The sequence below is a fragment of the Phalacrocorax aristotelis genome, chromosome 17 (genome assembly GCF_949628215.1).
Source record: "Phalacrocorax aristotelis chromosome 17, bGulAri2.1, whole genome shotgun sequence".
Classification (NCBI taxonomy): domain Eukaryota; kingdom Metazoa; phylum Chordata; class Aves; order Suliformes; family Phalacrocoracidae; genus Phalacrocorax; species Phalacrocorax aristotelis.
In genome coordinates this window covers 6,043,766-6,069,681 of record NC_134292.1, presented here as the reverse complement: position 1 = coordinate 6,069,681, position 25,916 = coordinate 6,043,766, and the positions used below count along the sequence as shown (strand labels likewise).

The 25,916-nt window shown below is 45.5% G+C and overlaps 1 protein-coding gene across 3 annotated transcripts in view; it reads right to left on the bottom strand.

Annotated features, from left to right (window-relative positions):
- The window catches only part of EEIG1 (estrogen-induced osteoclastogenesis regulator 1), a 35,340-nt gene that overhangs the window by 4,419 nt on the left and 5,005 nt on the right, over window positions 1–25,916 (bottom strand). The window contains exons 1-6 of one of the 3 annotated variants that reach the window (XM_075112669.1): window positions 8,477–8,494; window positions 7,671–7,791; window positions 7,322–7,351; window positions 3,547–3,663; window positions 2,994–3,040; window positions 141–292 (exon numbers count right to left, since the gene is read on the bottom strand). In XM_075112669.1, coding sequence (XP_074968770.1) covers window positions 141–292; window positions 2,994–3,040; window positions 3,547–3,663; window positions 7,322–7,351; window positions 7,671–7,733 — 409 coding nt within the window. In that variant the 5' untranslated portion in view covers window positions 7,734–7,791; window positions 8,477–8,494. Of the gene's footprint in view, window positions 1–140; window positions 293–2,993; window positions 3,041–3,546; window positions 3,664–7,321; window positions 7,352–7,670; window positions 7,792–8,415; window positions 8,434–8,476; window positions 8,495–25,916 lie in introns of those variants that run through there. The other 2 variants (XM_075112667.1, XM_075112666.1) reach the window with 2 other exon arrangements.

Genomic DNA, 25,916 nt, shown 5'->3' with positions numbered 1-25,916 from the left:
TCTTAATGAGCAGAGGGGTGAGGATGGGTGTGGGAAAACATAAAAAATTAAAGAGTTTCTGTGCTTGCAACTGCTGAGAAGAACAAAAGAGTGTCCAGGCACAGCCAAGCGTTGCATGGCTCCAGGACAGGCATTCATACCCGAGCTGAGAATGGCAGTTCTTGGCTTGGTCTGACGCAGAGACCCAATCGTGGCTGAACTGCTGCTGCTGCTGGTTCCCTCGCCCTTACAGGTCAGCTGCAGGGTAGAGTCCTGTCCCGGTATGGTGATGGATTTGGCAGTGGAAGGAGGCCTGTAGTCAGAAACGAAGAAGGTTACAAACTGCCAGGCAGAGACTGAGAATCACCACATCAGAAATTGCCACTCTGCTCTACCAAAACGGTCCCCCGCCTGCACCCATCCTTCGTGGTAGAAGCTGGCAGCCCTCTGTGACTAGTCACACAGCGTGACGTTAGATTTTGCTTTCCTACATGCAAGATTTGAGTCTTCCCTACCTAGTACTGCATCTGGACTGCATTACAAGGAAAAGCAAGCTTCTGCAGTAAATTAAGGCAAAAAGGGACCATTCAATCATTTACACAGGACAACAAGCTCAAAGCCTCCACTATGCTCCAGAAGACCATCCAGAGCTGCCCTTTTCCCCCCAACACGTGTCCAGTGGCCACAAACAGGAGCCAGTTTACTGTTGTCCAGCTCTAAATTCCAGCACCCTTTTGTTAAACCTTTCTGCCTCAGGTCAAAAATAAACCTTTTATCCCAGCAACCCTGTCCCCCTATGAGAGTACTTTTACAATGATCAAATAACCTTTCAATTTTTTAACTGACATTTAAACTCCTTTTCAGTGAGACTGAAGTGTTTTTCCAGCTGTCAGAATTATTTTTTCTGGTTATTCTGTGTGCTCCTAACATCCCTTTGTAAATGCTGACTACAGGGCAGAGCGGCGAGTGCCTGGAGCCCCCTCCCTTCCTCCAGAAGTGTTTTTGGGTGGAAGCCACGGTATGTGCAGCGTGGAAAAGTGAATATTCCTGCTGAAGCCCTAACCAATCTGTAGCTCAAAGTCCAAACTGGAACTAATGGGTCATATTATGCTTTTTAAATGAGGAGTGAGAAAGAAAAACTTCTATTTGTCTCACTTGGAGCTTTGAGGGAAGATGCGACATGAAAGGACCTTTGCAGTATTTTGGGAGAAAAAAAATAAAGTGCTGAGAATGTTTTCTATGGGCAGCCAAACAGCCATAAAGGTTTCAGGAAACCCACAGCATGCCTTCCCCCCAGGAAAAAAAAAAAACAAAAACGAACAAACAAAACAAAACCCAAAATATTCCAGAGAAAAAAAATCTCCCTAATCACGTTATCAGTGATTTACATGCACCCTGGTACTTTGGGGCTTTGCTTTGCAGATTACTACAGCCTTTGCAGCCTTAATCAAGCAAACTGTTCCTGCAGCAGCTGTCGGAGCAGCCCGTGGGTCTGTCAGCTCAGGCTGCTCAGCCTGCTCTGCCCTCCTGCACGACACCCAGGAGGAGAAGGTTCATCTGAGTGCCGCAGAAAGTCAGTGCTCGGAAGTGATTTCCCAGCAGTTTAATTCCTGCCTAATCCCCTAATGAGAGCCATTTCTCAAAAGCTCTGCTGATCAAGGACTATTCTACATGCAAAGCTTCCATTTTTAGACATTTGCACGTCATCAACACATAAGGAAAAATGGGAACGGCTGCAAAAATCCTTTAAGAAAATTAGGAAGTTGACTTTCAGGCTTGCCCTTCTTATATTAAATGGCTACATATATCCAATTCTGTATAATTTTCAGGCACTCTACCAGTGGGACTTGCTTGCACAGTGAAGGAGCAACAGGTATTTTTGTCAGACATATTATTGCCAGATATCCTAGTACCCTAGATTTAAAACATCTGTTACTGTTACAAAGTTATGGTTTAAGATATCAAAAACTTCTTTATTACACTTCTTTCTGAAGCACAAATTTTTCAGAATCAGATGACACTGCATTTAGGGTTTGAAAGTCTCAGAAAACGCTGCAGCACTATAAAAAGCCATTCACAGAATAAACCAACCAAGAATTATGCAGCATTTTGTAACAAGAATGCAAGCTAATTTATACGCTTTAAGCTAGCTCCTAAAATTAGACCTTTTAGCCCAGAATACTACTACTACAAGAGATGGCCTCAAGGTAAAGCTTTCTTCTCTCATATTGTTGGGAGTCAGCACAAAATATTTACATCAGCACATGACAGTCCTGTATAGTCACGCACCTTACTGCACACTAAGGCAGGTTGGCTTTGACCAGAGTCTTACAACACTATACTGCAGTATGAGGTACGTTGCCACTATATTTGTCAGTTGATCCCACAACAATTCTTTAAGCAACAAAACTGCTTCATAGCTTAAATGGATTTATTTTTTCATATCATGATGCATTAAAAAAAGCACGATTGCAATTTCTTTGCTAATTAATACAAATTGTGAACCTAGATCCCTGTAGAAGAAAAGAACTAACATGTTTCAGCCTTGCAGTATTTTTGTTGCTGTTTCAATTCAAGATCTTTATCCTGTGTGGTATGTGCTGAAGCCTGCCCATTTCCAAGACTGTTTTCTTCATTGACCTTTCCCTTCTTGGAAGTCAGCGAAATCAACCCCAGAGCTATGAGAAATTCTGTCCTTCATGCAAAGCATGAAGTTTGTTATCATTGTCCATTAGTTTCCAAAACCTAACTGATACTAGCAGGGAAAATATCGGCACAAACAATAACCAAGCTGGGAAAACCAGAGCAGAGATCAAACCAACCAACAGCACAGGCTGGCTTAGCTATTCTGGCTAATTCAACAATCCAGACCACCAGTTTCAAGCTTTCTCCTGAACTACCCAATATCAAGGACATCTTCTCCCCCTCCCCATTAATTTTAGTCTCCAGCAGAGAATGGCAAAAGAACCATGTGTCCTGGTCTGCCCAGACAGGTTGAGCACCCAGAAACTCACGTTTTGAAGCAGGGGTCCCCCGAGAGCAGGGACATTCCAATCGTGACCTGGGGCGGGGGGAGGGAAACAAGGCACATCGTTAGCCACGCTGCAGCGAGCTCTTCACTTCACAACAGCCGGGAGGTCAAGGGCTAGGTGTAAAGATTAGCAAGACCTAGTTCCTTTCCCAAGGAAATCAGCTTCAGAGATTTAGCAAGTTATTTCCCTCCCTGCCCCAAATCACTAACATCAGTAACTCCAAGTTGCAGCGCTCGGCAGGACACCAGCCTGGCCACCCAGGCAATGCACTTAGAACTTTATTCCCCACTCCTGTTCATGCTTTCTTTGATGACAAAGAATGCTATTGACAGTCATCACTTGGCAAATGGATGCCAAGATATCAATGGGCAACTCTGACAATGGGAAAATTCCAAAGTCAGACTAGCAGCATAAAAGCCAAATCCTGCCTCTGTACGTAACAGGACCTACTCTCAGGCCTAGAACTGCACTCTGGTTGTGATTATTTCCAAATCCAACATTAGCATTTCCACTGTAGTAGTACCAGCCGACATACCTTCAGGATGGAGTTGTCCTGTCGGGTGTTCTTAGTATCATACCCTTCCAGCAAGCAGCAACGGACAGTGGATCCAGAGCCCGCGAATTCTGCCAGATTTAGATCAGCAAAGCCCAGCTGTAGCCAAGAAAACAATGGAGGGGAAGGGGAGAGAACAAAAATCACTCAATAAAGGGATATAAGGTATCACACTGACCAAAGGAAGACAGCATTTCTGCGAGTGAGGGCAGAAACAGGAGCTGGTTACACACAGTCATGGCTGTGAAGACCCCCTACTCTCGAGGGTGGGCAGGGTCACATTCCTAACCTCGACCAGGTGGACACTCGGAGGCCTTCAGGAAGCCAGCCCCACGTGGAAGGACGTAGAGTGGCGGTGCTGGCCAGGACAGTGTTAACCAGCCCACAGCCGTTGCATAACCAAGGACATGGAAGGCACTAGGTCAACGACGTGGAAAAAACAGAATCACACATACACAAACATAATAAGGCACTCTTTGTATCGGGCCATCCCAGAATGCAGCGGAGCATGTGAACCGGGAGATGAAAGGATATTGTTACAGAGGAAAGTGACACTGTCCCAAAAAACAAAACTGAGACTTTCAGCACATTGAGCTGGAAGTCCAGAGCCATGGAGCAGTGCCTGTGCCTCACCCCCACAGATGCAGCTGCTGGGCTGGGGAACTCCTGGAGCAAACTTTCCTCAACACTGCTAAGATTTAACTAGCAAGTGGTATGTTTGACAGGCAGAAGGGAAGAGAAATATTTGGAGACATTTAGTTATGAGCTCTCTAAACCTTCTTTAACAAAGGGGAAGCAAGTAGGGAAGGTGACAGAAAGTTGAAGGTCACAGGCAAATTCAAAGAGGGTACTGATGCCTCTAGCGTAGAAACAAACACAATGAAGAGTACTTGTTTTTCTGCTCTAATTCCTACTGTATTGCCCTGGTTAAACCACGACATGTATTAATACAACGTTTCAAAGGAAAAGTTACAGCTTCTTATTGCGAAAGCTCTGCATAAAAATGTCAGCCATGTCTCATCTAATCTGATCAGGAAGAGATGCTGTACCCCGTATTTGGCCAAACTGTCCAAGCATGGAAAGTTTGCGTCACTTCAACAGTCAGGTCAGCTTCCAAGAGAACATGGAGAAAAGGTGGAGAAGCAGCAGCTCAGACCTAGCTGTTATTCTGTGCACTGCAGCACATTTCTCCTGCCCTAGTGTTGACAGCCAGATGATACTACAACTGAGCAGGGAGCCCCAAACAGTAGCACCATCCTAAGGAAATGTGGTGCTCTGTCAACTGTGGAAGCTGATAGGGAGTCACAGTACAAACCACAGCCACTGCTGAATGAACCCTGGCTCCCACTGTTCCAAATCAAGTCTAAACCACAGTCTGCACAAGATATATGATTCAGGGGAAGACAGCAGCAAGATTAGCATAGCTGCTTCCTCCATCCCGTTCTCAAAGGCGAACAAGAGCTGAAGGCAAGGGAAAAGAAAAAAGTGTGGGATCGAGCAGGAACCTTTCTTCAGCAAGAAAATGGAAGACAAAAAAACCAAACCCTAACTTTTCTCCTTGTTTTCTCCCTTCTTAAGAATTCCCTTAACGCAAGCGTTCCTCCAGCCCTTGCTGTAGATGTTCCTCTGTCTCTTCTAGCCAAGGGCTATGCTGCCTGCTGAATATTCACTGATAAGGGGAAAAAGAGTGAATTTTTATCTCTCTGAGATAAACCAGGAGGACAGGAGAAAGTCACAGAGGGAGCTGCAATCCATCACTGTGACAAAACTGGAGGAGAGAGAAGGCATGGCATGACCACACCAGCAGAATAACATGGCACAGGAGTGGCCCAGACCCAGATCCCTCTTTCTCCACCACAGCACTAACTTCTCCGAGAAGATCGGCATTGGAGGACAAGAGTGTGGGAGGACCCTCCAGTGACCCGTACTGTGTGCTGAGGCCAGAGCTCTTCTCAGGAAGCAGACTCCCAGTATATAGAGGAAGGATCCCTTAACAAAAGGATGTTTTCAGATGTAACCTTTCAGAATAGTTTCCTCAGTTTTCCAGCCAGCTAATGGTGTTTCTTCCAGCTCTGGGAAAGAGTTTCCGCTTTATCAGTCCTTCCTGTTGGCTTCCGCTCTGTAACCCCTGACACTGAAGTGACATTAACGTCAAACCAAAAGGTGTGCGAGTTGGTCTTGAGCACAAACAGCTCCACCACTCTTAGTCCCTGCTGAAGGGCGACCAGGTAAATAGGGCATTCACAAGTTGCATTTTCCTCTACATCTGCTGCCACAATTGGAGGATTTTTCAGCTGAATGAATACAGTTTAAAAAGGTGAGGACTCATTGCTTAGAATGAGAAAATGAGTTGCATGCACATATACCACAGACTTCTGCTAGAAATGTTAGGAATTCCAAGTCAGTCAGTTCTGCCACTAGGACCTGCTGGAACAGCCTGGTCCATAGGACAAGACTGCAAGGCTTAACCACCCTGTCTGGTGTGACACTCCTCGACCCTGAGCTGCTGAAGTGCTCGGGTCATCTGTGCTGAATTCTAGGAGAACGTGTCTGCCTTCTTCATAGGAGACCAAGCAAGATATTGTCATCTCTTGGGCCAAGTACTTGAGCTTTGGTCTCTAATTCTGGGCTGGAGCAACTAGATCTCTCTCAGAATGCCACTAAACACGACTGGAGACTGAGTAAAAAGGAAGTATGTTAGAACACGGCCTGAATAACAGCACAGGTTAACTCCCCCATGGAGACGTGCCTGCAGGCTTCCTTTAATTCCACATTTCCAAATACCATGGGAAGCCTGGGGATGGACACTCCAGGAGGAGCAGGCTGATGCATTTACTTTGTCTCAGAGGCATGTCTCTTCCTCCAGCTATGCTGCTCTCAGTGGACAGACAGCTCTGCAGAATGGAGGAATAACCTCCCCCCAGTGTGAATTTAGTGAAACTGATGGCCCTAGAAACCACGTCCTAAATAGCAACAAAAAAGGAACAGTGTGGGCAGCAACATTGCCCTCTATCAGGAGGCACAGTGGTACACCAGTGAGTGCAGCTCACCCTTCAAAGCCAGTTGCCTCCGTGGTCTCAGGAAGGATATCGATTAGAAGAAATTCTTACAAGGTTGTGCATGACCTGAACATCTGTTTATTAGAAACCAGCAGCAGTGACTCATTTTCACGCAAACACAGTTTCGGCCTCTGCATGAGCTCAACTTCTAAGCCAACATTGTCTCTTGATCCAGCACAAAGAGGAGAAGCGGGTGGGCCAGGCAAGAAAACGGGCAGGGAGAACAAACCAAAACTAACATCCCGGCTGATCAGTTTGGTTTTTGCCTCCACGTCTCTTGTTCTTTGGAAGGTGGTGATTTCTGCTGTAGATTTCTGCCTGCACTCACGAGGCAGTGAGGTGGCTGCCCCAGCCACAGCTGGCTGCTGTGTTCTGTAGAATAGAACTGGAGTCTGTGTTTCTTTATTAGCAAGACGCTGCCAGAAGCCAGAGAGTTCACATCTGACTCAGAACTTCCCCAAAGTTTGAGGACATGCAGATCATCTTCCCAACCCCCTTCTCAAATCCACATCCAGTGCAATCTGGATCCTGTCCCAGCAAGTCGATTTTTTCGGGAAATCACTTAACTCAGGCTTAAACTAAGAACTAATGATCACCTCTCCAGATTGTTTCATGCAGCAGCCACTGGTTTCTAATGGGTGTAAAGCACTAACAGAAGACAAGACCATTATCACTCTACCACATTTGCCCTTTCTTACCTTTGAGTAGGTTTTTCCGCCCTTCAGCTCCTATAATGGGAGACAAAACAAACAGGAAAAGCAGCTATTTTATGTACTGGGGAAATAGGGGAAAAGTCGTTACTCAATCCTGGAATTTGCTCTCAGGATTTCACAAACCTCTGTCCCTCAAGGGTTACCACCATCCTGGTCACTCCCACCCTCTGTCAAGCACCCTTGCTGAAGAGGGAGGCTCTCTTCAACTCAATCTTTCCATCCCACCACTGTCTGTGCAATTCTTCTTCTTGCTGCCCAAAAGCAGTTAGTAACCAACACTGGTTACTGGTACACTGGTGGTACTACCTGCCAGAAGCAGAAGCTAGACACTCACCTTACGGACAGATACTCGGCAGATGCAGGGGTCCAGGAGTCCCGTGGCTGGGTTGGCACTCATTTTACACACAAAGGTGAATTTCTTTTTCCAGCGGACACAGTTTTCCTGAACTTCCTCTCTATGGGAATAAAAAACAACAACAAAAAGTCTTCAAATAAATGCACAAAGCCGTATCAAACCCAACTGCTAAGTATCTTTTTTTATGACTGGTGACCTGGCCTGCAAAGGGCCTCTATAATGAAGCTTGGTCCATACACCTGAAACTGCACCATGCAAAGCTGTTAGGTTATCATCAAGCTTTTCACCGGTCAATAGAGGTAAAATCCACCTAGGTTACAGGAAAGACTTATCGTAGGTTACAGGAAAGACTTATCATCCATCAACAGTTTGCCTTTAAAACTCTCACAAGCTCTCCAACATTTCCTGCTTAGCCGGTTTAGCTCATTCACCGTCCGGCCTGGACGAATCAACCTCTGTAACTGAACTGGGCTGAAGGTTCATAAGCTTATCGTCCTACAATGTGCCTGTTTTGTACAGGCTCTGTACAGCAAACGTGCTATGTGTCCTGGACGGCTTGTCCTTCCCAGGCAGCCATCCTGCTTCTAATGCTGGGACTAAGCCAGTGAGGATGGCCAGCTCGAAGTAGGACAAAAATGCATGTGGAAATGCCCCTGGGTGCATGCAGACAGGAGGACCATGCCAAGCAAACACTGTGCTTCAAATCATGAGGGGGTGTTTGGACCATAAAGCAGTCTCAGCCACGGAGGAGGCAGTTGTCCTTTCACAGGTTCTGAGCAGCCTACTCGCATCTCCAGGGTGAGTGGGGAAGTGCATGGCTCCAGCATAGCCTGAGCTGCAGGAGGAAGAGAAGCAGCCTTCCCGAGCACAGGAATTGCTTCAGGTATAGCTTTGGCTTCTGCAGACCCCTCAAGGGGAAGCTGGATTTCACCCTTCAAAGGAGGCAGGTTCAAAGGAGCCTGGAAACAAGGTGTGTGGGTCCTTCCACGGGGCTCTGGTTCCCCACCAAGCCTCTGCAGGACTCGATCCCTTTATGGCTCGGAGCTTGGCCCTCCGCCAATTAAGTTCTCAAAGTAATGACGCGGGGTGGGGGGGAAGGCACTTTTGACAGCTATGAGCTAGCAAATTTGCATCTGGCTCTTATCTCTCCTCTTAGCACAGGACAAAGGGGCAAAGGCACCCGATAAAATGTTTGCTTTAGCAGGGAAAGGGAGGCTTCCTACCATCTGACCCGGGCACGGTGCAAGCCAGAGAGATCTGTGGCAAAGGGGAGAATGATCACTCCTGGTATTGCCTCAACTTTCCTCCTGGGAAGGAAGTGCAGAAGCTGGTGCATGGCCCAACAAGCCCTTCTGCAACCTCGAGGTGAGCCCAACAGGACGGATACCAGGGACGGGATCCTGATGCAGGAGGTCCCCTCCAGTCCTTTGAGCTATTTTGTGGGACCTGAATGTGCTGGCCAAGGCAAACAGCAGAGAACAGAAAAGGGGTAGCTGACAAATAACTGAAACCTGTAATCCTCTGTAAGGTAGATGAGGACTGATCATCCCTGTTTAAAACATGGAAAAACAGGCGGCAGCAATTCCTTCAAGGCAGTGAACTTGAAACTCCTTCCAGACAGAACTAAGGCTAGCTATTGAAGTCATTGAAAAGTGAGACATCTAAGTGCCGAAAATACCTTTGAATCTGGGATTAATTCAAGATGAAATCTGGTTCTCATTGCTCCACTAAACTCACTCCAGCTCCTTCAGACAAGAGAAGAAACAGTTCCAGAGGAATTAAAAAGATTTTGCCTATAATAAAATATTCACCGAGCCAGCCAAATTAGGCAAGTTAAATTTCAGATGTGAGATGCCTTAAACCTGACCTAATAGTAGGTATCTCTAATGACCTAAAGGAAGGAAAACTCAGATACAGATGAAAAAAGGAATTCAACAGAACAGAAAAATGCTTGTGAACACACATGCTTCAGAAATGCAAGCAAGGTACATGGAATACAGAAAACACCAAATATTTTAGCAGCGTTAGTTGTCTTTAAAAAGGAACTGCTATTTTCTAAAGAGCAAGGCTAACGTTAATTCTGCTAATGACACCAGAGCTTCAAGCTGAATCCTGGAAGGCAGCTACAAGTGAATGATCTTCAGATCAGACAGGTACAACAGCACATTGCTGCAAACCTCATTCACAGACGCGGCTCACCGCTCTAACTCCTGTCACAAGTGAGTATTTAAGTGAATAAGCTCCAGCTCCCGAACGCCCATCACATCTGCCCGGCTCCCTGCAGCTGCTTCGTCAGTAGGATCGGCAAGAACTGCTCTAGCGTGCGAGTTTCCTTACTCATGAGTTCTTGCTTGTATTACAATGCAGCTATGATTAAGCATCTGCTGGATGCTGCTAAGTCCAATGAAGGCTAATTACTTCAAAACGTGGCAAAAAGTACTGATTAGTAATAAAGAGCTCCTTCATAGCTAATATGCTGTTAGCATAGGCTCTGCTAACAGACATTCTGCTGCTTATTAAGGATGTACGTTGGCTTTCCAAAACTGCTGTAGATACCACAGGGCGCAAGGGATTAGGAAAAGGATTTGGGGGGTGGGTGTGTCTGTGTGTTATGTTACCCACAGCACTGTGAAGATGAACCCAAGCTACAGGTGCATGCATAGCTTGGGGCTTTTTATGTCTTCAGAATAGTCTGCACAGGGCGGAAAGGAGTTTACAAGATAAAATGCAAAGCTGCTTTCCAGTCACAAGTTTCACAATCATTCAACAGTGACTTTCAACTTTCTTTTTTACTTTAAAGAGTGGCTTTTAAGGGTGGGGGCTGGGTCTGTATCATTAGACAAGCAAGCAACAGCACTATTGTTTCAAGCCAAACTCTAAAAAATTAGTTCCACATTTCCAAAAGATGGCATGCGGGGAAGCGATGGGCTTCCCCTCCCATTTACCTCCCATCCAGCTATCGTTTGGCTGGTACTTAGAGAACACTAAAACAGGAAAAAAAGTGGGCTCAGATGAGGAGCAGTTTTATATTGAGCCCTAGAATATTCTCTGATGTACAATTAGGAACCATCATACAGAAACCAAAAACACACAAGCAGCGTGGTGAGCGCTACAGTGAGAGAGGCGTTTCCTTCCATCCTAATCACAAGGCACCTAAAAGCAAAGCAGAAATTAACAGCTTAAAACCAGAAGTGTCTAATTTTAAAGTTTTACTCTGTATTTGGAGAGCCAGAAATATATTAGACCAATGCCTGGTACTAGGTGCCAATTCAATGGGTCTTCAGAAGTTTGATTTTAAAAAAGCTGTCTGTACCATTTTGCAAAAAGACTCCCAGAAGGTTGAATCCTTGCCAAGCTAAGCTTTGCCCTCTTCTGACTCGAGACTTATTCAAGCTGTGTAATTACTCTTCCAGACCTAAATATACCTCCTCAGAATAAACCAATGCAACCCTGTCGCAGCTTTTGTGAAAAGCGGAGTTCCAGAAAGAGGTTCTTGGGGTCTTCTAACCCTGGAGCTTCTCATCTACCTCCAGCTCCTTGACCAGCCAGAAAGGACACTTTACTGCATCCCCCAGCCGCCATCCTACCTGTCAAGAGAAGATTTACCAGAAAAAGAGCAACTAGAAGGTGTTCCACCATAGCACGGTATGAATCCAAGTAATGGAAACAATGCACAGCAGTGACCCACCGGTTTATCTACTCTTACGGAAGTAGCAGTGTGCTCGGTGAAGCCACCAAGACCTCTTTGGGTTCGAATCTCATACCCAGCTTTACTGCAGCTCTGCAGAAAGGCAGAGGAACACGATGAACAGATTTTAGAGAAGAGATGTTTACCAACTGTGATTTTAGTGCCACGGACAGAGTAGCACTGTTACAGAAAGCCAAAAAGCTCACAATGAATGCAAGTTAGCTAAAGCAACCACTTCTAGAAAAAGGCCACATATATGACTCACGCTATCTTGGGCTGCCATAGGCCTCTGTCTCACAGGAAAACTTAGCTAATGAAACACCAGAACAGAAATCAAAACTTCTATTTACAGATTCAAAGCTGAGTTGGGCCCAACTGCGTATCACGCTTCAAACACACAACCTGGTGAAACAGTTTTGCCTTGCTGTAATGTTTAGAAAAGCAGATGTTTCACTCTTACTTTATAGCAATAGTCACATATAAGACAGTTAAAAGTACAAAACATCATAAAAAGGCCACAGGCTTACTGGGAGGGTGACGACAACAGAAAAATAGCTTTCTAATGCCAAACACTTCAGTAGAGCAATGTGTCTCCGTCTGATGTTTCATGCACAAGAGCAGATGTGGGAAAATCTCAGGCTAAATGAGACAGTACATAGATAAGCACACACACAGAGCTTCTTATTCAGATTTCCTCATCATCATCTACACAAAGAGGGAGGGCAAGCTTTTCTATTTCTGATTCCCAGTCCACATGCTCACTGTCCCCCCCGCTCGGAGATGCGGATCTGTGTCAGACCCTTCAAGCGGAACTAATCCTCCTGCCTGCTCACAGCAGACAGTACTCTGCATCCTCCTCCCTGGTTTGCCGCTGCATGGCGGAGCACAACATCACTGAAGCATCTCGATCTGATAAAGCACAAGAAAGATAACACCATTTGAAAGAGGCCAAGGAGCCAAGTCCCAGCTCAGATTCATTTAAGTGCGATGGATTGAAAAGCAGCCCTTGAAGGGGCCCCGACACACTCTGGCAGTGGGTCTTTTGGGAAGGAAGGTACTACAACCTCAGTGATGCAGGCACAATCCCCTCAATCACACAGGGAGGAAAAGGAAAAAAAAATCCAGTTATTTCAGCAGATTGCACCTGAAGGGCATCTTTTACAGCAGCATTTCTTTACACCGCTGTTTTCAGCTGCAAAGACCCACTAAAAAGACAATGTCATCTATTCCCCAGCACTTCCAAAGGGCTGAATTAGAGCAGGATCACTGACACTCCCTGAGCTTGGCAAAGTCTGGAACAATCCTGTGTTATGCTCCACAGAAGATAGTTACTATTTTAACCAGGTTATCTAGTGCAAAGCTGTAGGAGAGACCTTTGGTAAAGGCAAGGAAAAGTCCCTGAAAACCCTGTTTCAAAACTGACTTTCTATGATTCCCAAGTCAGTAACAGTATTCATACCACTGTGCCCACAGCTTGCCAAAATTTATACCATCCTACAGACACAGCAGGTCCTGCTACGAACAGAGGGCCTAATCACTGCCTATAAAGCATAGAAAATACAAAGGTGGGTGAACATAGACATATAATAGAAAGCAAGCCTTCATTTATCCATTAGCTGGTTTAGGTATATGATACGGAACTTGTAGGTATCCCCAAATAATGGGCTAAGGACAGGGCACTTAACGGCAGCACATGTATTATTAAAGAAAACTGCTGCTCTGAAGCTTTGCCATCAGATACCTGGCAAGGAAAAGGAGAGAAATCAACAGTGAGCAAGATGCACCATCGGCAGACAGCACACCAAACAGCAGTGTGGGGACGTATCACATTAGTAAAGGCTTAGGGCTGCTGTCGTTTTTATCTTGTTACCAAACTCATGAAGGCCAAACATGAGTATAAAGCAGAAGCAAACACGATGCAGCAGTTTGTGCTGGAAGCTCAGTGGAAACGTACCCCAAGAATGAGAGGTGGCACACAATATTCCTTGGGCAACTCCATACAGGAACCCATTAAAAAAAGCTGCTGGATACACAATGCATGGAAATCCAAGACAGTTCAACCTAGAGGCGTACAACTGCTTTAGGGCAAGTTATTTACATGGAGGGGTTTTGCCTCCCCTGAGCAGAATAACAGAAATGGCTGCAAGTAGCTTTTGATAATAAAGTTACTCTGTTTTGACTGGGCTTACATCACTGACCAGAACAACTGCCAACCCAAAGAGCTGGATGCCCCCCCCCCACCGCGAACAACACCGTATTCTCCAGCTGACAAGTGCTGGTTGTGTGTAGAAGACATTAGCAGTTATGATGGAAAAATGGCTCAGAGACAGATGATGCAGACTGTGTTACTAAGAGAACTAAGCAAGCCTTTGTCATTTGAAACAAGTCTTATTTGGATGTTTCACTGCAAGTGTTTTAAACAAGGGTTCAGCAGTAAGGTCATCACATCTACCACCTACTTGCAGAATTGACTTCTGAATTCACAGCAAATCTGTTCCAATGATCCGTGGTGAAGGACATCTACCCACAGTCCCCTCTGGGAGTTAGCTCATACCTATCAATTTAGTTCTTCATTCACACCAGAGGGGAGATACATATGGGCTCTCTAAATGCCAAATTTGAACACCACTGCTTTTAGAATGAAACATTTGCACAACCCAGCAGTTTTTGGGGGGAACAAGGCAAGCTCCAACATGTCCAGAGGGCTTCACTATCCTTGCTCGGTTCTGCCTTGCAGCAAGAGATGGACATACACCCACTCCTGGTGTTCACTGGCACTTGGGAAGGTGGGGGAAGAGGGAGCAGGGAAGGAGGAGCAGGTGAAAGTCAGCTCAGGAAATTAGATTCCACTTACACAGTTAACAGTACAGCCTGCATAATCCCTATTTCACTGGAGGAGGGACAAATACAGGAAAAAGGATTCACAGCAACTGTACAGGAAACAAGCTAATGGAAGAAACTTCAGCCACAGCTGAGAAACCAAGGTAAGGAGCAGCCAAGACCGTTTCACTGGGGGACAGGGGACAACGACAACAGCACCAAGTATGTGAAAGGCAGGCGAGGAAAGAACTGGAGCAAAAACAACGCGGCGAGCATGAAATAAAAACAGGATACAAAGAATGACTTAGAAATCCTCCTTAGGAATAAGGTGTTAACTAGCAGGCAAGTGATTGACTTTTTATGGCTTTAACCTTATTTTCAGAAGCGGCCTATTTCTGTAGAAGCACAGCTTTTGAACTGCATATTACAGTTCCCTCCAAGGCAGTGATCAATCTTGATAAAGGTCCAGCAGTACAAGCCAGGGAGTGATAATACCTACTGGAGAATGGGGGTGGCAGTCAATCACCAGCAGAAAACCCTCCAGCATCAGCATTCCTAGTTGTGTATTAACAGCTTCTTTGAAAGGCAGCAATTCAGTTACGTCTGGACTCCAGTCACGTGCATTCGGGCATATATCTTTTATAAGTGATAGACACGAAATCCTGCACCTTGTGCAGAATGTCCCATAGGCAAGAGCGTTCCACTGCAGTCCATCTCATGTACTCTGAATCACTGCACTGGGTAGCCACGCTCTCCAGTACATCCAGGGCTTCTAAAACCTAGCATTAGGGGTTATTTTAGACAAAATATATTTCCAACCATTCCTTGTACCTAAATCTTAACTTTTAAGCTCCTCCTAACATGAACTATGTTAAAAATACTATGAGAAACAATGGAAGTTAAAAAATAGCATGCAGCTGGTGACCAAGTGCAACAGCAGAAGTTGCATAACGAAATAAAAATTGTGCCAAATGAAGAAAGAAAGTCATGGAATAATGACCCTTTAAAACTTGAGCTATAGAACAAGTCAGATGAGTTTTGGAAGGGTAAGTAAGGGTGGAGTGGAGGGAAGGCAAGGGAAATAATTCTAACAGACTCAGCTGCAGAGCAGCAAGAGATGTGTACATGGCACTTTACAGACAGGACATGCCTGGCAGAGCCAGTCAGCTTTGAGGTATTTATAATTTACATTCTGTCATCTCGAAGCAGAGGAGAAAACCCAGACATCAGGAAAACAAGGACAAGAAGGGACTGTAACAGTAAATGCTGTGCAATACATCTACTGTTACACATTGTGCTGAAGACAGACCAACCCGAAGTAGCACATATCCAAGGACTTCTTGCCACATCTATAGAGCACAAGCTCTTTTTGGTCAGAGGCCAGGGACGTGTGCCAGGAGCAAAAACATCACAAGCAAAGAAGAACTAAACTCAAGTTTAAAGAAAGGAATAACTGGATAGATGACTCAGTTACTGAAACACAAGTCTGTAATAACGTGCGTATTGAACGCTGAAAGACGCATTTGCTGTTTTTGAACTCTGATCAGGCACTGAGTCACCACACCAACTCCTACTTCTATTGTTCCGATAGACTACGCTGGAGCTGGATTAGCCAAGAACGAACCACATGCCAGGCTGCCAAGCCCACCACCAGTGCCTTCCTCTCACAAGCAAATTCACAAGAATTTCAGAGAAGCAGCAAGAACAGGTCTACACTGCATATTTCCCTTTGAATCCACCCACGTCAGCCACCAGCTACTATGCTCAGTTTGCTGTATGTTGGTGCTGCCTTCTCCAGTCTGTCTCAGGTGTGTTGTTCCCCTAGCTCTGGCAGTTGCTCTGTGCTGCGGAAGACTGGGCTACTTTGCCGTTCACACCCAGCACACTCTGAAGAACTTGTCTTAGCTCTGGGCATAAACACCTTTCAGACCTTTTTTTCTGCAGCTATGACCAGTGAACAATCAAGCGTGCTCTGGGCGTAAAACAGGCATGGGAACAACTTAACTAAAAAGGCTCCTGAACTCTTACCTATGCCCCCGGCCAAGCCAGCTGAAGTTCAGAGGATGAGCAAACTCAAGATGAGACACCTCCATATGACTGGGAGATGGAGGGCACAGAGGGACGGGGTGTCCATGCTCACTACCAAGTTGCACAGTGAAAAACACAGAAGAGGGAAAAAAAAAAAATCCCAACTCTCCCAGGGTCTGTTTGCCCTTTGGACAAATTGCAATTCAAATCTCCCCTGTGGTTCTAACAGATCAGATAGAGGAACTACAGCTTCAGAAGGTCCCAAATGCTTCAGAAAAACTCTAAGGTTTGTTCTGTACAGATGCTTATAAGATTAAGGCAGATTAATCCACCATATTTCAATACGTGTCTCTCTATCACACCATAGCTTGCAAAGCCTTTTCACTTCTGCCAGACTGTAGATATAAAATGAAGGTTTGCAGATTATCTGTTGCTTATATATTTATAAACTTTCTTCATCCTCTAAGCGTTAGCTGTCATTCTGAGAGATTCCAGATTTGCCTTTTGCTGACTAAATTTAAACTCCTATGGAAGAAAGACAGCAATGTAAACTCCAGAACGGAGAATTCTGATAACATCACTACCACACAGGGTACAAGAGATGGCTACAACTCCATGATGCAAGAAAGCTGTGTTTGTAAACAAGATGCTCTTACAAAGAAAAAAAGAAAGCTACCTTTCAAAACAAAAAAAATCCACAAATGCCCCTACGATGAAAAAAAAAAAAAAAAATCAAGACATGGGTCCACTCAATGTATCAGGGCTTTGCTGGGACAGTAAATCTGGAAAATGAAAACCTTGAAGGGAATTGACACAACACTAGGAACAACATCCCTGACTCAAGTGATGTGCACCATGACAAATCTTTTTGCCTCTGAGGCAGATTCATTACATGTGAAGACATACTGATGCCAGAATAGTTGTCTTTTTTTTTTTTGCCAATATCAGCTGTGTTTCAACCAGGAGAGTTTGCCAGTATAGCTGTACCAGAGAAGTCTTTATAGTGCAAATTAACCTGCAGATGAGGCCAAGTTAATTTCTGGAATAATTTCATTAATACTGTGTGATGTAACATCACTGCAATTTGGCTCCAGTACGCTGAAGAGCCCTTCAGTAAATAAGACGCCTGAAGTCAACCCCAGTGCTAAAAGTAGGTTTAGTTACCCAAGAGGTAACACCCTATCCTGCTCAGACATGTTCCCCTATGAGTCACTTCTACATTTAGTCAAAACCAATACAATAGTCCAGGAGAAAGCCCTTTATGTTTACAGCAGCTTTTTCATTCCCCGATGAATACAGGTGTTTTATGGTGGTTCCTTTATAAAGGCATCATTCAGCAGTACAAACCAGGTCACTGGTTTTAAGGACGAAGTACAAACATGTTCTCGCTGAAACTCCATCCCCTCCATCAATTCCTATCGCAGTTAAGGTTTATCAGCAAAAAGGCTACTCAGCAGAAGAGATCTGCAAATTAAAAAACGCTGCTGAGTAAAGCCTGCTGCCCCTGACTCATCACCATACTAGTGGTGATGGGCTGGTTTTCTAGACCCTGCCCGTCCCAGTTTTCCCTTCCCTTTTGCCCCGAATCTGGAGCGTGTCAGATGTGCTGTTACACCACGGTGCCAGAGCCAGCAAGAGGAGGGGATAGAAAGCGGTCTGAGACAGAGCAGTTAGAGCCCCTTTTGCTCCTCTGGAGCCATGGCTCCAGGCAAACACAATTCTCTAAGACAGACAAATATCTCATAATGCAACTTGTCCTAATCAGAGAAATGTAATTTCATACATTACATCTTGGTTAGAAGCAGAATATGGGACAGCTCTGCATTTTGCAACAGCAGTCAGAGCTGGTTAAGCCCCTGGGAGATGTTAGCATAGGCTCCCACTGCTCAGCTGCCAGGAGCAGGTTTCTGAGGATCAGAGTGTTTTTACCTCCTCTGTGGCTGTCACTACCAGATGTATTCAGACACATTCCCTTGATTGTCCCTACTGAGAGCAAATGATGTTGAAGATGTGTATGCATCACTTCTGGAGGGAAGACAACATGCAGATTTGTTTTGAAAGAATGGACGTACTTGCATGGAAGGCAGGAAAAGCCACTGCTATAAACTTACATCAGAAATGGACCTTGAAGAGAAAACAGTGGCCAAACAAAGTATGATCAGCTACTCCCAGTACAGCAGAGAAATGGTATTCAACAAAGTAGAAAGGCAGCAAATAAAAGAAACAGTTATAGGAAATGCACTCCTCCACAACACAGAATTTCCCTAATGGCAAGGAGTGCTGCAGGCTAGTGAAGGCAGAAGATAAGCAGCACTGCACTTGAAAGGAATTCAACATTTATGCAGATGCAATTGCCTGGTGTTACTGAACTTTGAGATGAAGCATCGCAAGCTGCTGACAGAAGCCAGGAAAAGAGCTTTCCTACAGAGGGGTTACTGCATAATTAATCTGTAACAGGCAAGCACATTACCTCTTGAACAGCCCTTATTGCTTAGTCTGGAAACAGGACACTGCACTAGCTGGAGCTGACCTGGTACAGCAAGTCTATGTCAAAACGTGAATGCTAAAACTATTGCTCTATTCCAGAGCAATGGAGCATTAAGAGATCTGGAAAGACTGCTGAATTATAAATATCCTAGATGCTTCTCTCATATTCTGTGACACGGAGGCACAGCCTGGGTGATGATAGGAAGAAGAAGAACTAGCAAGAGAAACAGAAAAAGCATGATGAAAACACAGCCAAGCTGGCAACCCTCCTCTCCCCAACCTATACACATGTGAACAAAAATCCACTGAAAACCATGATACCACACCCAACCTCACCTTTGCTCTTTCAAGCATGGATAAAGCCTGAAAGAGTCTGATACAAGGCTGGGGAAAAAATAATTCTCTAAGCCTGAGTTTTTCCAGACAAGCCTTTCCTTCCCTCTCTCCTGGCTATTTGCATTTTTATTTCGATGAGCAATATTATCCCTTAAGGACTGGAAACAAAAGTGACCGGACAGAGAACACGGCAATTGGAAACCTTTGGCAGGGTTCACTCTGGCCTCCCCATTTTGTACTCCTTATGCTCACAAATTGCATTTCAGGAGGAATGAAAACTCCAGCTACAGTGCAGGAGCACAGGTAGGCATGTGCTAACCAGTCTTTCATGTGGCAGCTGGCTGAGGGAGTCTCTATTGATCATTAACCCAATATCCATTAGTGAAACATCTTGCTGCAGTCATTTTGTACAAAGTTTTACTCTGGAAGCAAAAATGGAGGATTGTGACTACCCCAAACTGAAACCCTGAGCCACATCCCTTTCACAGGGTTTCCTATTACAGATTCCTTGATCTGCTTTTGCATTGGCAAAGCCAGACTGGACCATAAAGCTTGATAGAAGGGCACTAAACAAGACCTTAAATTTTGTTTTCTACATTGGGTACGCTGAACAGCAACAGAAGGAACTTGCATCTTTTAGGCAAACATGCAGCTCTAGGAAGCTGCAATCCCAAAAGAACGTTTTCTAGCTTTAGCTGTTTATTTCAGAGAGCACATTTCAGGCTAGTTACCAACCACCTGCACGGACAACGGTCTCTGTAGGTCTCTAAAGCTGCATTGCTCATTAGTGCTGCAGCTTCCTAACCCTTCCAGGACAATAAATCCATATACTCTCTTCCTTCCTCCCATGTAAGCACCCTCAGTGCTTTCACGCTCAACAGACAGTGTTCATTTCTTATTTAGAATACAGCACGCAGCCGTAAAGGTATTTTTAGCTTCAGTCACATCTCCTACTACAACACGGGACCTCCTTCAAGGACTCCTCTCACCAATGAGGGACGATAAATTCACCCAAAGGAAAGGCATAATCCTGCTCTCTTGACAGCTCAGCTACTTTCTATCCACAGAGAAAGCATCTGTTACACAAGCTGTATATGCTACTGCTTATCTAGAACATCCTGACTCTTCCACGCTTGCCTCCTCCCAATCCTCTAGTCTCCATGTGCTTCCTCTTCATTTTCTTTCTCATCCCCATAACCTAGTTCCATTTCCTCAATCTTTTTCTCATCTCAGCCTTATCAATTACACGGGAGACTCACAAGAAGCACGTGAAAATTACATCCATGAAGATCAGCAATTTTGAATCCAGCAGAACAATTCCCTTTCTTGCTCATCAGATTAAAAACACACCAAACAAGAAGGCTGTTCATCCAGTGAACACAGGCACAACTGTTTGTCTAGTGGGAAGTGCTTTTCAAACCCAGGCACTAACTGAGATGCTGAGTCCCACTGTATGGTACCAGAGAGATCATGATGCCAAGTCCAGAGTTACGATAGCGATGTGTATCGTGCCTCCCAGCAAGGGCGCTTGGCATAACACGAATAAATGGCAAGATAAAAAAGCCTCTCATCCTGCAATGTAAGTAGCTGGTACTGGGATGGGGTAACACATCCAGCCACCTGAAATAATCACTGGTACAGCACAGGTTACTGATACAAGGTCACAAGCCATTACAGAAGGAACAAGCAGATCCAAATGTCAGTCCCAGGCATTCCTAAAGGCTTGCGTTTTATTATACAACGAGCCACGGCTACAAAATAATTCCTGATCCATTTCTGGGCAGGCTGCAAGCCCAGCGCGGAGCCGGCAGCCCTCAGAGGATGCAGAACATATCCTGTTTGAAAACAGGAGGCCACATACAGAGCCACATCCGTCTGTCCTTGTACGGATGAGACCCCACAGAGCCAAGTGCAGGTGGACGCTGTTAAAGCTCACCACCCTGCTCCATCAGGCTTGAGAGCAGGCAGACTTGCCCTGAAGTGAGGGAGGTTTGTGATTGGAGGGAGACGCTGGGTTCTTTCACAACAGAGTATCAGATGTAGCTTCCTGCAATAAAATAATAAGAACTAAATCTGTACCTACCTCATTTATCTAGAAACTGGTACCAGAACAACTTGCCATTGGCAACTTACGGCCTATTAAAATACCAACCACTGTGCAGTGAGACCACAGGCTCCCAAAGGCATGCATGAATTCCTTGGAAATACAGCTACAAAGCTAGAGTCAACACTGATGGCAGCTAAAGAGCACAAAGAATAAACAGACTGGAAGCCATTTAGGTTTTCCCCTGTATTTCAGAAATAAATACATGTATTTAAGGGGGGCACACCCCCTCCTACCTCCCCTGTCCTCAGCCAGAGCTGATAGTATTGTCACCCTGTAAATCAAACAGGCCACAGAGCCCTAGTCTCAAAGTAGGACATTAATTTTCAATGAGTAATTTTCTGAGCCAAGGTCTGCTTAAGTCACACAGATAAAGCTGTTGCTAAGAGTTAGCTGTCAAAGCAATGCCAGTTCAGAATCGGTGATGAGGGGGAAGTTTGAAAGCCAGCTGTATCTGAACATATTTACTGATGCTGTACACACAGCGTATCCGTTACAGAACTTTAGATTACAGCTTCTGGTCAACAAAGCAGCCCCTGCCTGAGCAACAGCAGGCGGAACAGGAGTCAGAGCATGAACAGAGACTGTTCTTTACTCATCAGGATACAGCCCCCGTGGCAGGAAAGTTTGAACGTAATTCTGCCTGTCTTGTGACAGGCTCCAGCACGGTGACAGGAAGAGGCAAGTCTGGCATGAGGCAAAACAACCCACCCCAAAGCCTCTGTGGTTGGACCGTGCAGGTGTAGCAGCCAGAGTCCAAAAAAGGTGAAAGAAATGCTCTGCAAATTCAAAGTGCAGCTTAAGATGGTTTGTACTGGGGATCTTGTGTTCTATCACTTCTGCACTTTTTCCAACACCCTCAACTTGCCAGAGGTTAAACCTCACCCACTGCTTCTGCTTTCATGACTTTCACCTACATTTAGATACACTGTTGGAATGAAACACCGTTTTCTCATCTTTGCTGTCTAGTTTCTCTACATTTGTTTCAGGATGCAAGCCATGCAGGTACCATGCCGTAATATTATCTTGAACTAGGTTACATTTTATTGCAAATAATTTCTAGAGGCTGTATTCAAATGCCTCCTCCACTAACACCCCCAGCCCACTCCTGAGGCTGCAGCCAGGCAGGAAAGAAGGATGTTACCATGTAAAGCTGCTCTGGAGCATTAAAACTTGCTCTCTTGATCTGTATATTAGGAATATATTTATACATAAGGAAGGCCTACATTTTCAGACATGTCTGCAACAAAAACACTTAAAAAATACATTATCACACCATGTATTCTAGCAGAGGATAGAGCCAAGCACACATTGTCCTAAAATACGGACTAGGAGAACAGTTTAGAGCCACAACCAAGTTCCTCTACTACACCCTGGCAATTCTGCTTAAATCAAGAGGCAGAACTCAGCCAGCAATCCGCTCCTTTCACTACGGCTAGCTTTCTTCCCCTCTCGGGGATGCTGACTCTAGAAGAAACTATTTAGTTACCTACCCTTTGTTTTAAGGCAGACAGTGGTGAAGATTTAGATCTCAACTAGCCTGAATTAGTCCTTTAGCCTCTGATTAACCAGTTAACAGTTTTCCAGTCTGAAAGAGCCGAATGTGGTGAACCTGAAGGATCCTGTAACATCAGGCACAGTGACTAATTACGTAAAGACAGTGAATTAGTTGATTTCTAACTCTTACTACTGAAACACAGCTGCATTTCAGAGGTGGGGTGACTGCACCTCCTTTCACAAAGGTTTCTGAACCCCGCACACCAGCCACATGTTAGGGCAATGCTTCTCCCCCTTTATTCATGTCCTGCAGAAATGAAAAAGTTGTGTATACCGCTAAGACATAACGATGCTTTGCATCACACCAGCTAAGGAAAGCAAGTAGCTTTAGGTCTGTACCGACATAAGGATGACAAAGCCACACTTACACAGAAGCAGACCTCAGTCCACAGGGAGCTATTGGTATGAAGTGCCTCCCCAGATATCAGCATTTCCTTCGGCTTTCTGGATGCAGCTTTACACACATAGAGGGACAGACACACAGACACAAAAAGCATGCAGTGCAGGAAGTGGCCTTTCACTCTTACTCAATTAAAAATTGCAAGGCTAAGAACATTCTCAGTTCAGGTTTACAGCACCAAAATACTTTGAGGCTGGACCACCCTAACAGGGTCAGCTCTTCTCAGATCGAGCCTGCAAGCAAGCAGCTGCTGGGCTGCAGAAGACTATGTTCTTTGGTTCAAACTGGGACAGCAAACCCAATCTGAAATGCTGCATGTGCATAGAAAAGCATGGTTCCAAAGGAAATAGTCTGAGGTGCCTTCAGAAGACAATGAGGAAGGTGGGAAATGCCCTCAAAGTTGCTCAACTCATGCAAAACAGTCTGCTCTAGAGTCACCCAGGGCTTTCAGAGTATAATCCCTCCCTTCAAATCCAGAAATACCAGAGTGGAACTGTTGGCACGCTAACAGAACAATGTAGGATGAAGTGTCAGGAGTCTCTGGATAACACCTGGCTTTCCACTTCCTTCACATCATGCACCAGCAACACTCGCTGCCAATATGCAAGCAGAAATCAATCAGCACCGAGGTAAAGAGCATTTGGCTGTCACTCAACATTAACTGATACTGTAAACTGGGGCGGGGTGGGCAGAATTTAATAATCTCTTCCTCTTCTATGATACCCGAAGATATACATAGAATCATAGAATTGTTTAGGTTGGAAAAGACCTTTAAGATCATCAAGTCCAATCATTAAGCCAGGACTGCCAAGTCCACCACTAAACCATGTCCCCAAGCACCAGATTTAAACATCTTTTAAATACCTCCAGGGATATGACTCAACCACTTCCCTGGGCAGCCTGTTCCAATGCTTTACAACCCTTTCAGTGAAAGAAATTTTTCCTAATATCCAATTTAAGCCTCCCCTGATGCAGCTTGAGGCCATTTCCTCTCATCCTGTCACCTGTAACTGAGACCAACCCCCACCTCACTACAACCTCCTTTCAGGTAGGTGTAGAGAGCAATAAGGTCTCTCCTCAGCCTCCTCTTCTCCAGGCTAAACAACCTCAGTTCCCTCAACCTCTCCTCATCAGACCTGCTCTCCAGACCCTTCAACAGCTTTGTTTCCCTTCTCTGGACATGCTCCAGCACCTCAATGTCCTTCTTGTCCTGAGGGGCCCAAAACTGAACACAATATTCAAGGTGTGGCCTCACCAGTGCCAAGTACAGGGGCACAATCACTTCCCTACTCCTGCTGGCCATAATATTGCTGATACAAACCAGGATGCTGTTGGCCTCCTTGGCCACCTGGGCACTGCTGGCTCATGCCCAGCCGGCTGTCAGCCAGCACCCCCAGGGCCTTCTCCACCGGGCACTTTCCAGCCCCTCTGCCCCAGGCCTGGAGCGTTGCCTGGGGTTGTTATTATTGACCCAAGGGCAGGACTCGTCACTTGGCCTTGTTGAACCTCATACAGCTGAGCCCATTGATCCAGCCTGCCCAGGTCCCCCTGCAGAGCCTTCCTGCCCTCGAGCAGATCGACACTCCCGCCCAATTTGGTGTCATCTGCAAACTTCCTGAGGGCGCACTCGATCCCCTCATCCAGATCATTGATAAAGATATTAAACAAGACTGGCCCCAACACTGAGCCCCGGGGAACACCGCCTGTGACTGGCCGCCAACTGGATTTAGCTCCATTCACCACAACTCTCTGGGCTTGGCCATCCAGCCAGTTTTTTACCCAGAGAAGAGTACAGCCATCCAAGCCATGAGCCACCAGTTTCCCCAGGAGAATGCTGTGGGAAACGTTGTCAAAGGCTTTACTGAAGTCCAGGTAGACAATATCCGCAGCCTTTCCCTCATCCACTAAGCGGGTCACCAGAAGGAGATCAGGTTAGCCAAGCAGGACCTGCCTTTTATAAGCCCATGCTTACTGGGCCTGATTGCCAGCTTGTTCTGTACGTGCTGTGCGATGACACTCAAGATCGTGTGCTCCATAGCCGAGGTCAAGCTGACAGGCCTGTAGTTCCCCGGATCCTCCTTCCGGCCCTTCTTGCAGAAGAGCGTCACATCAGCCTGTAGCTTTAGGCACTCAGTTGGACATCCAGGCTCCTGCCTGCACCAATCCATGGATCCAAAACCTCCTGATGAGTTTATTGTATCATCTCTCTAGGAACAAAGACACTCTCCCCCAAAAGCTTAAAACTGGTACAAAACGCAGCAGCCCATCTGCTTCACAAAAGCGGTTGCCATGAATACATCCCTACTGCTCTGCGCCTGCTATATTTAAAGATACTTGGGAGGCAACTGAATTTACTGGCGGTTGTGCTATTTAAGGATCTGGATTAATGCTATTCAAGGAATCTACTGGTAGTTCTCTGTAGGGAGGTACAGCACCTGCCTGGGGCTACACCTGGCTCAGATGCATTTTCAGAAGACCAACTTCTATAATCTAACAGGAGGGTGATAAACCCACAGACAATAGATACTTTTCACACAGAGCACTGTAAACTAAAACAGATGAGCTGTATCCTCAGAAGCCCCACCAGAGCGTAAGGAGATTTTTACAAAGGGAAAGGAAAGGACAAGCGAAAGGAAATTTACAGTTGCAACTTTAGTCACTAAAATACCCATGGTTTAATGCAAGGCTTGAGCACAGCAAGTATGAAAAAAGGGTACCTGCCTGCAAGAAGAAAAAAAACAAACCAGAAAACCCAGGAGAGGCAAATCCCCAAAGCCAAATGTGCTGACAGGACCTGGACCTTTT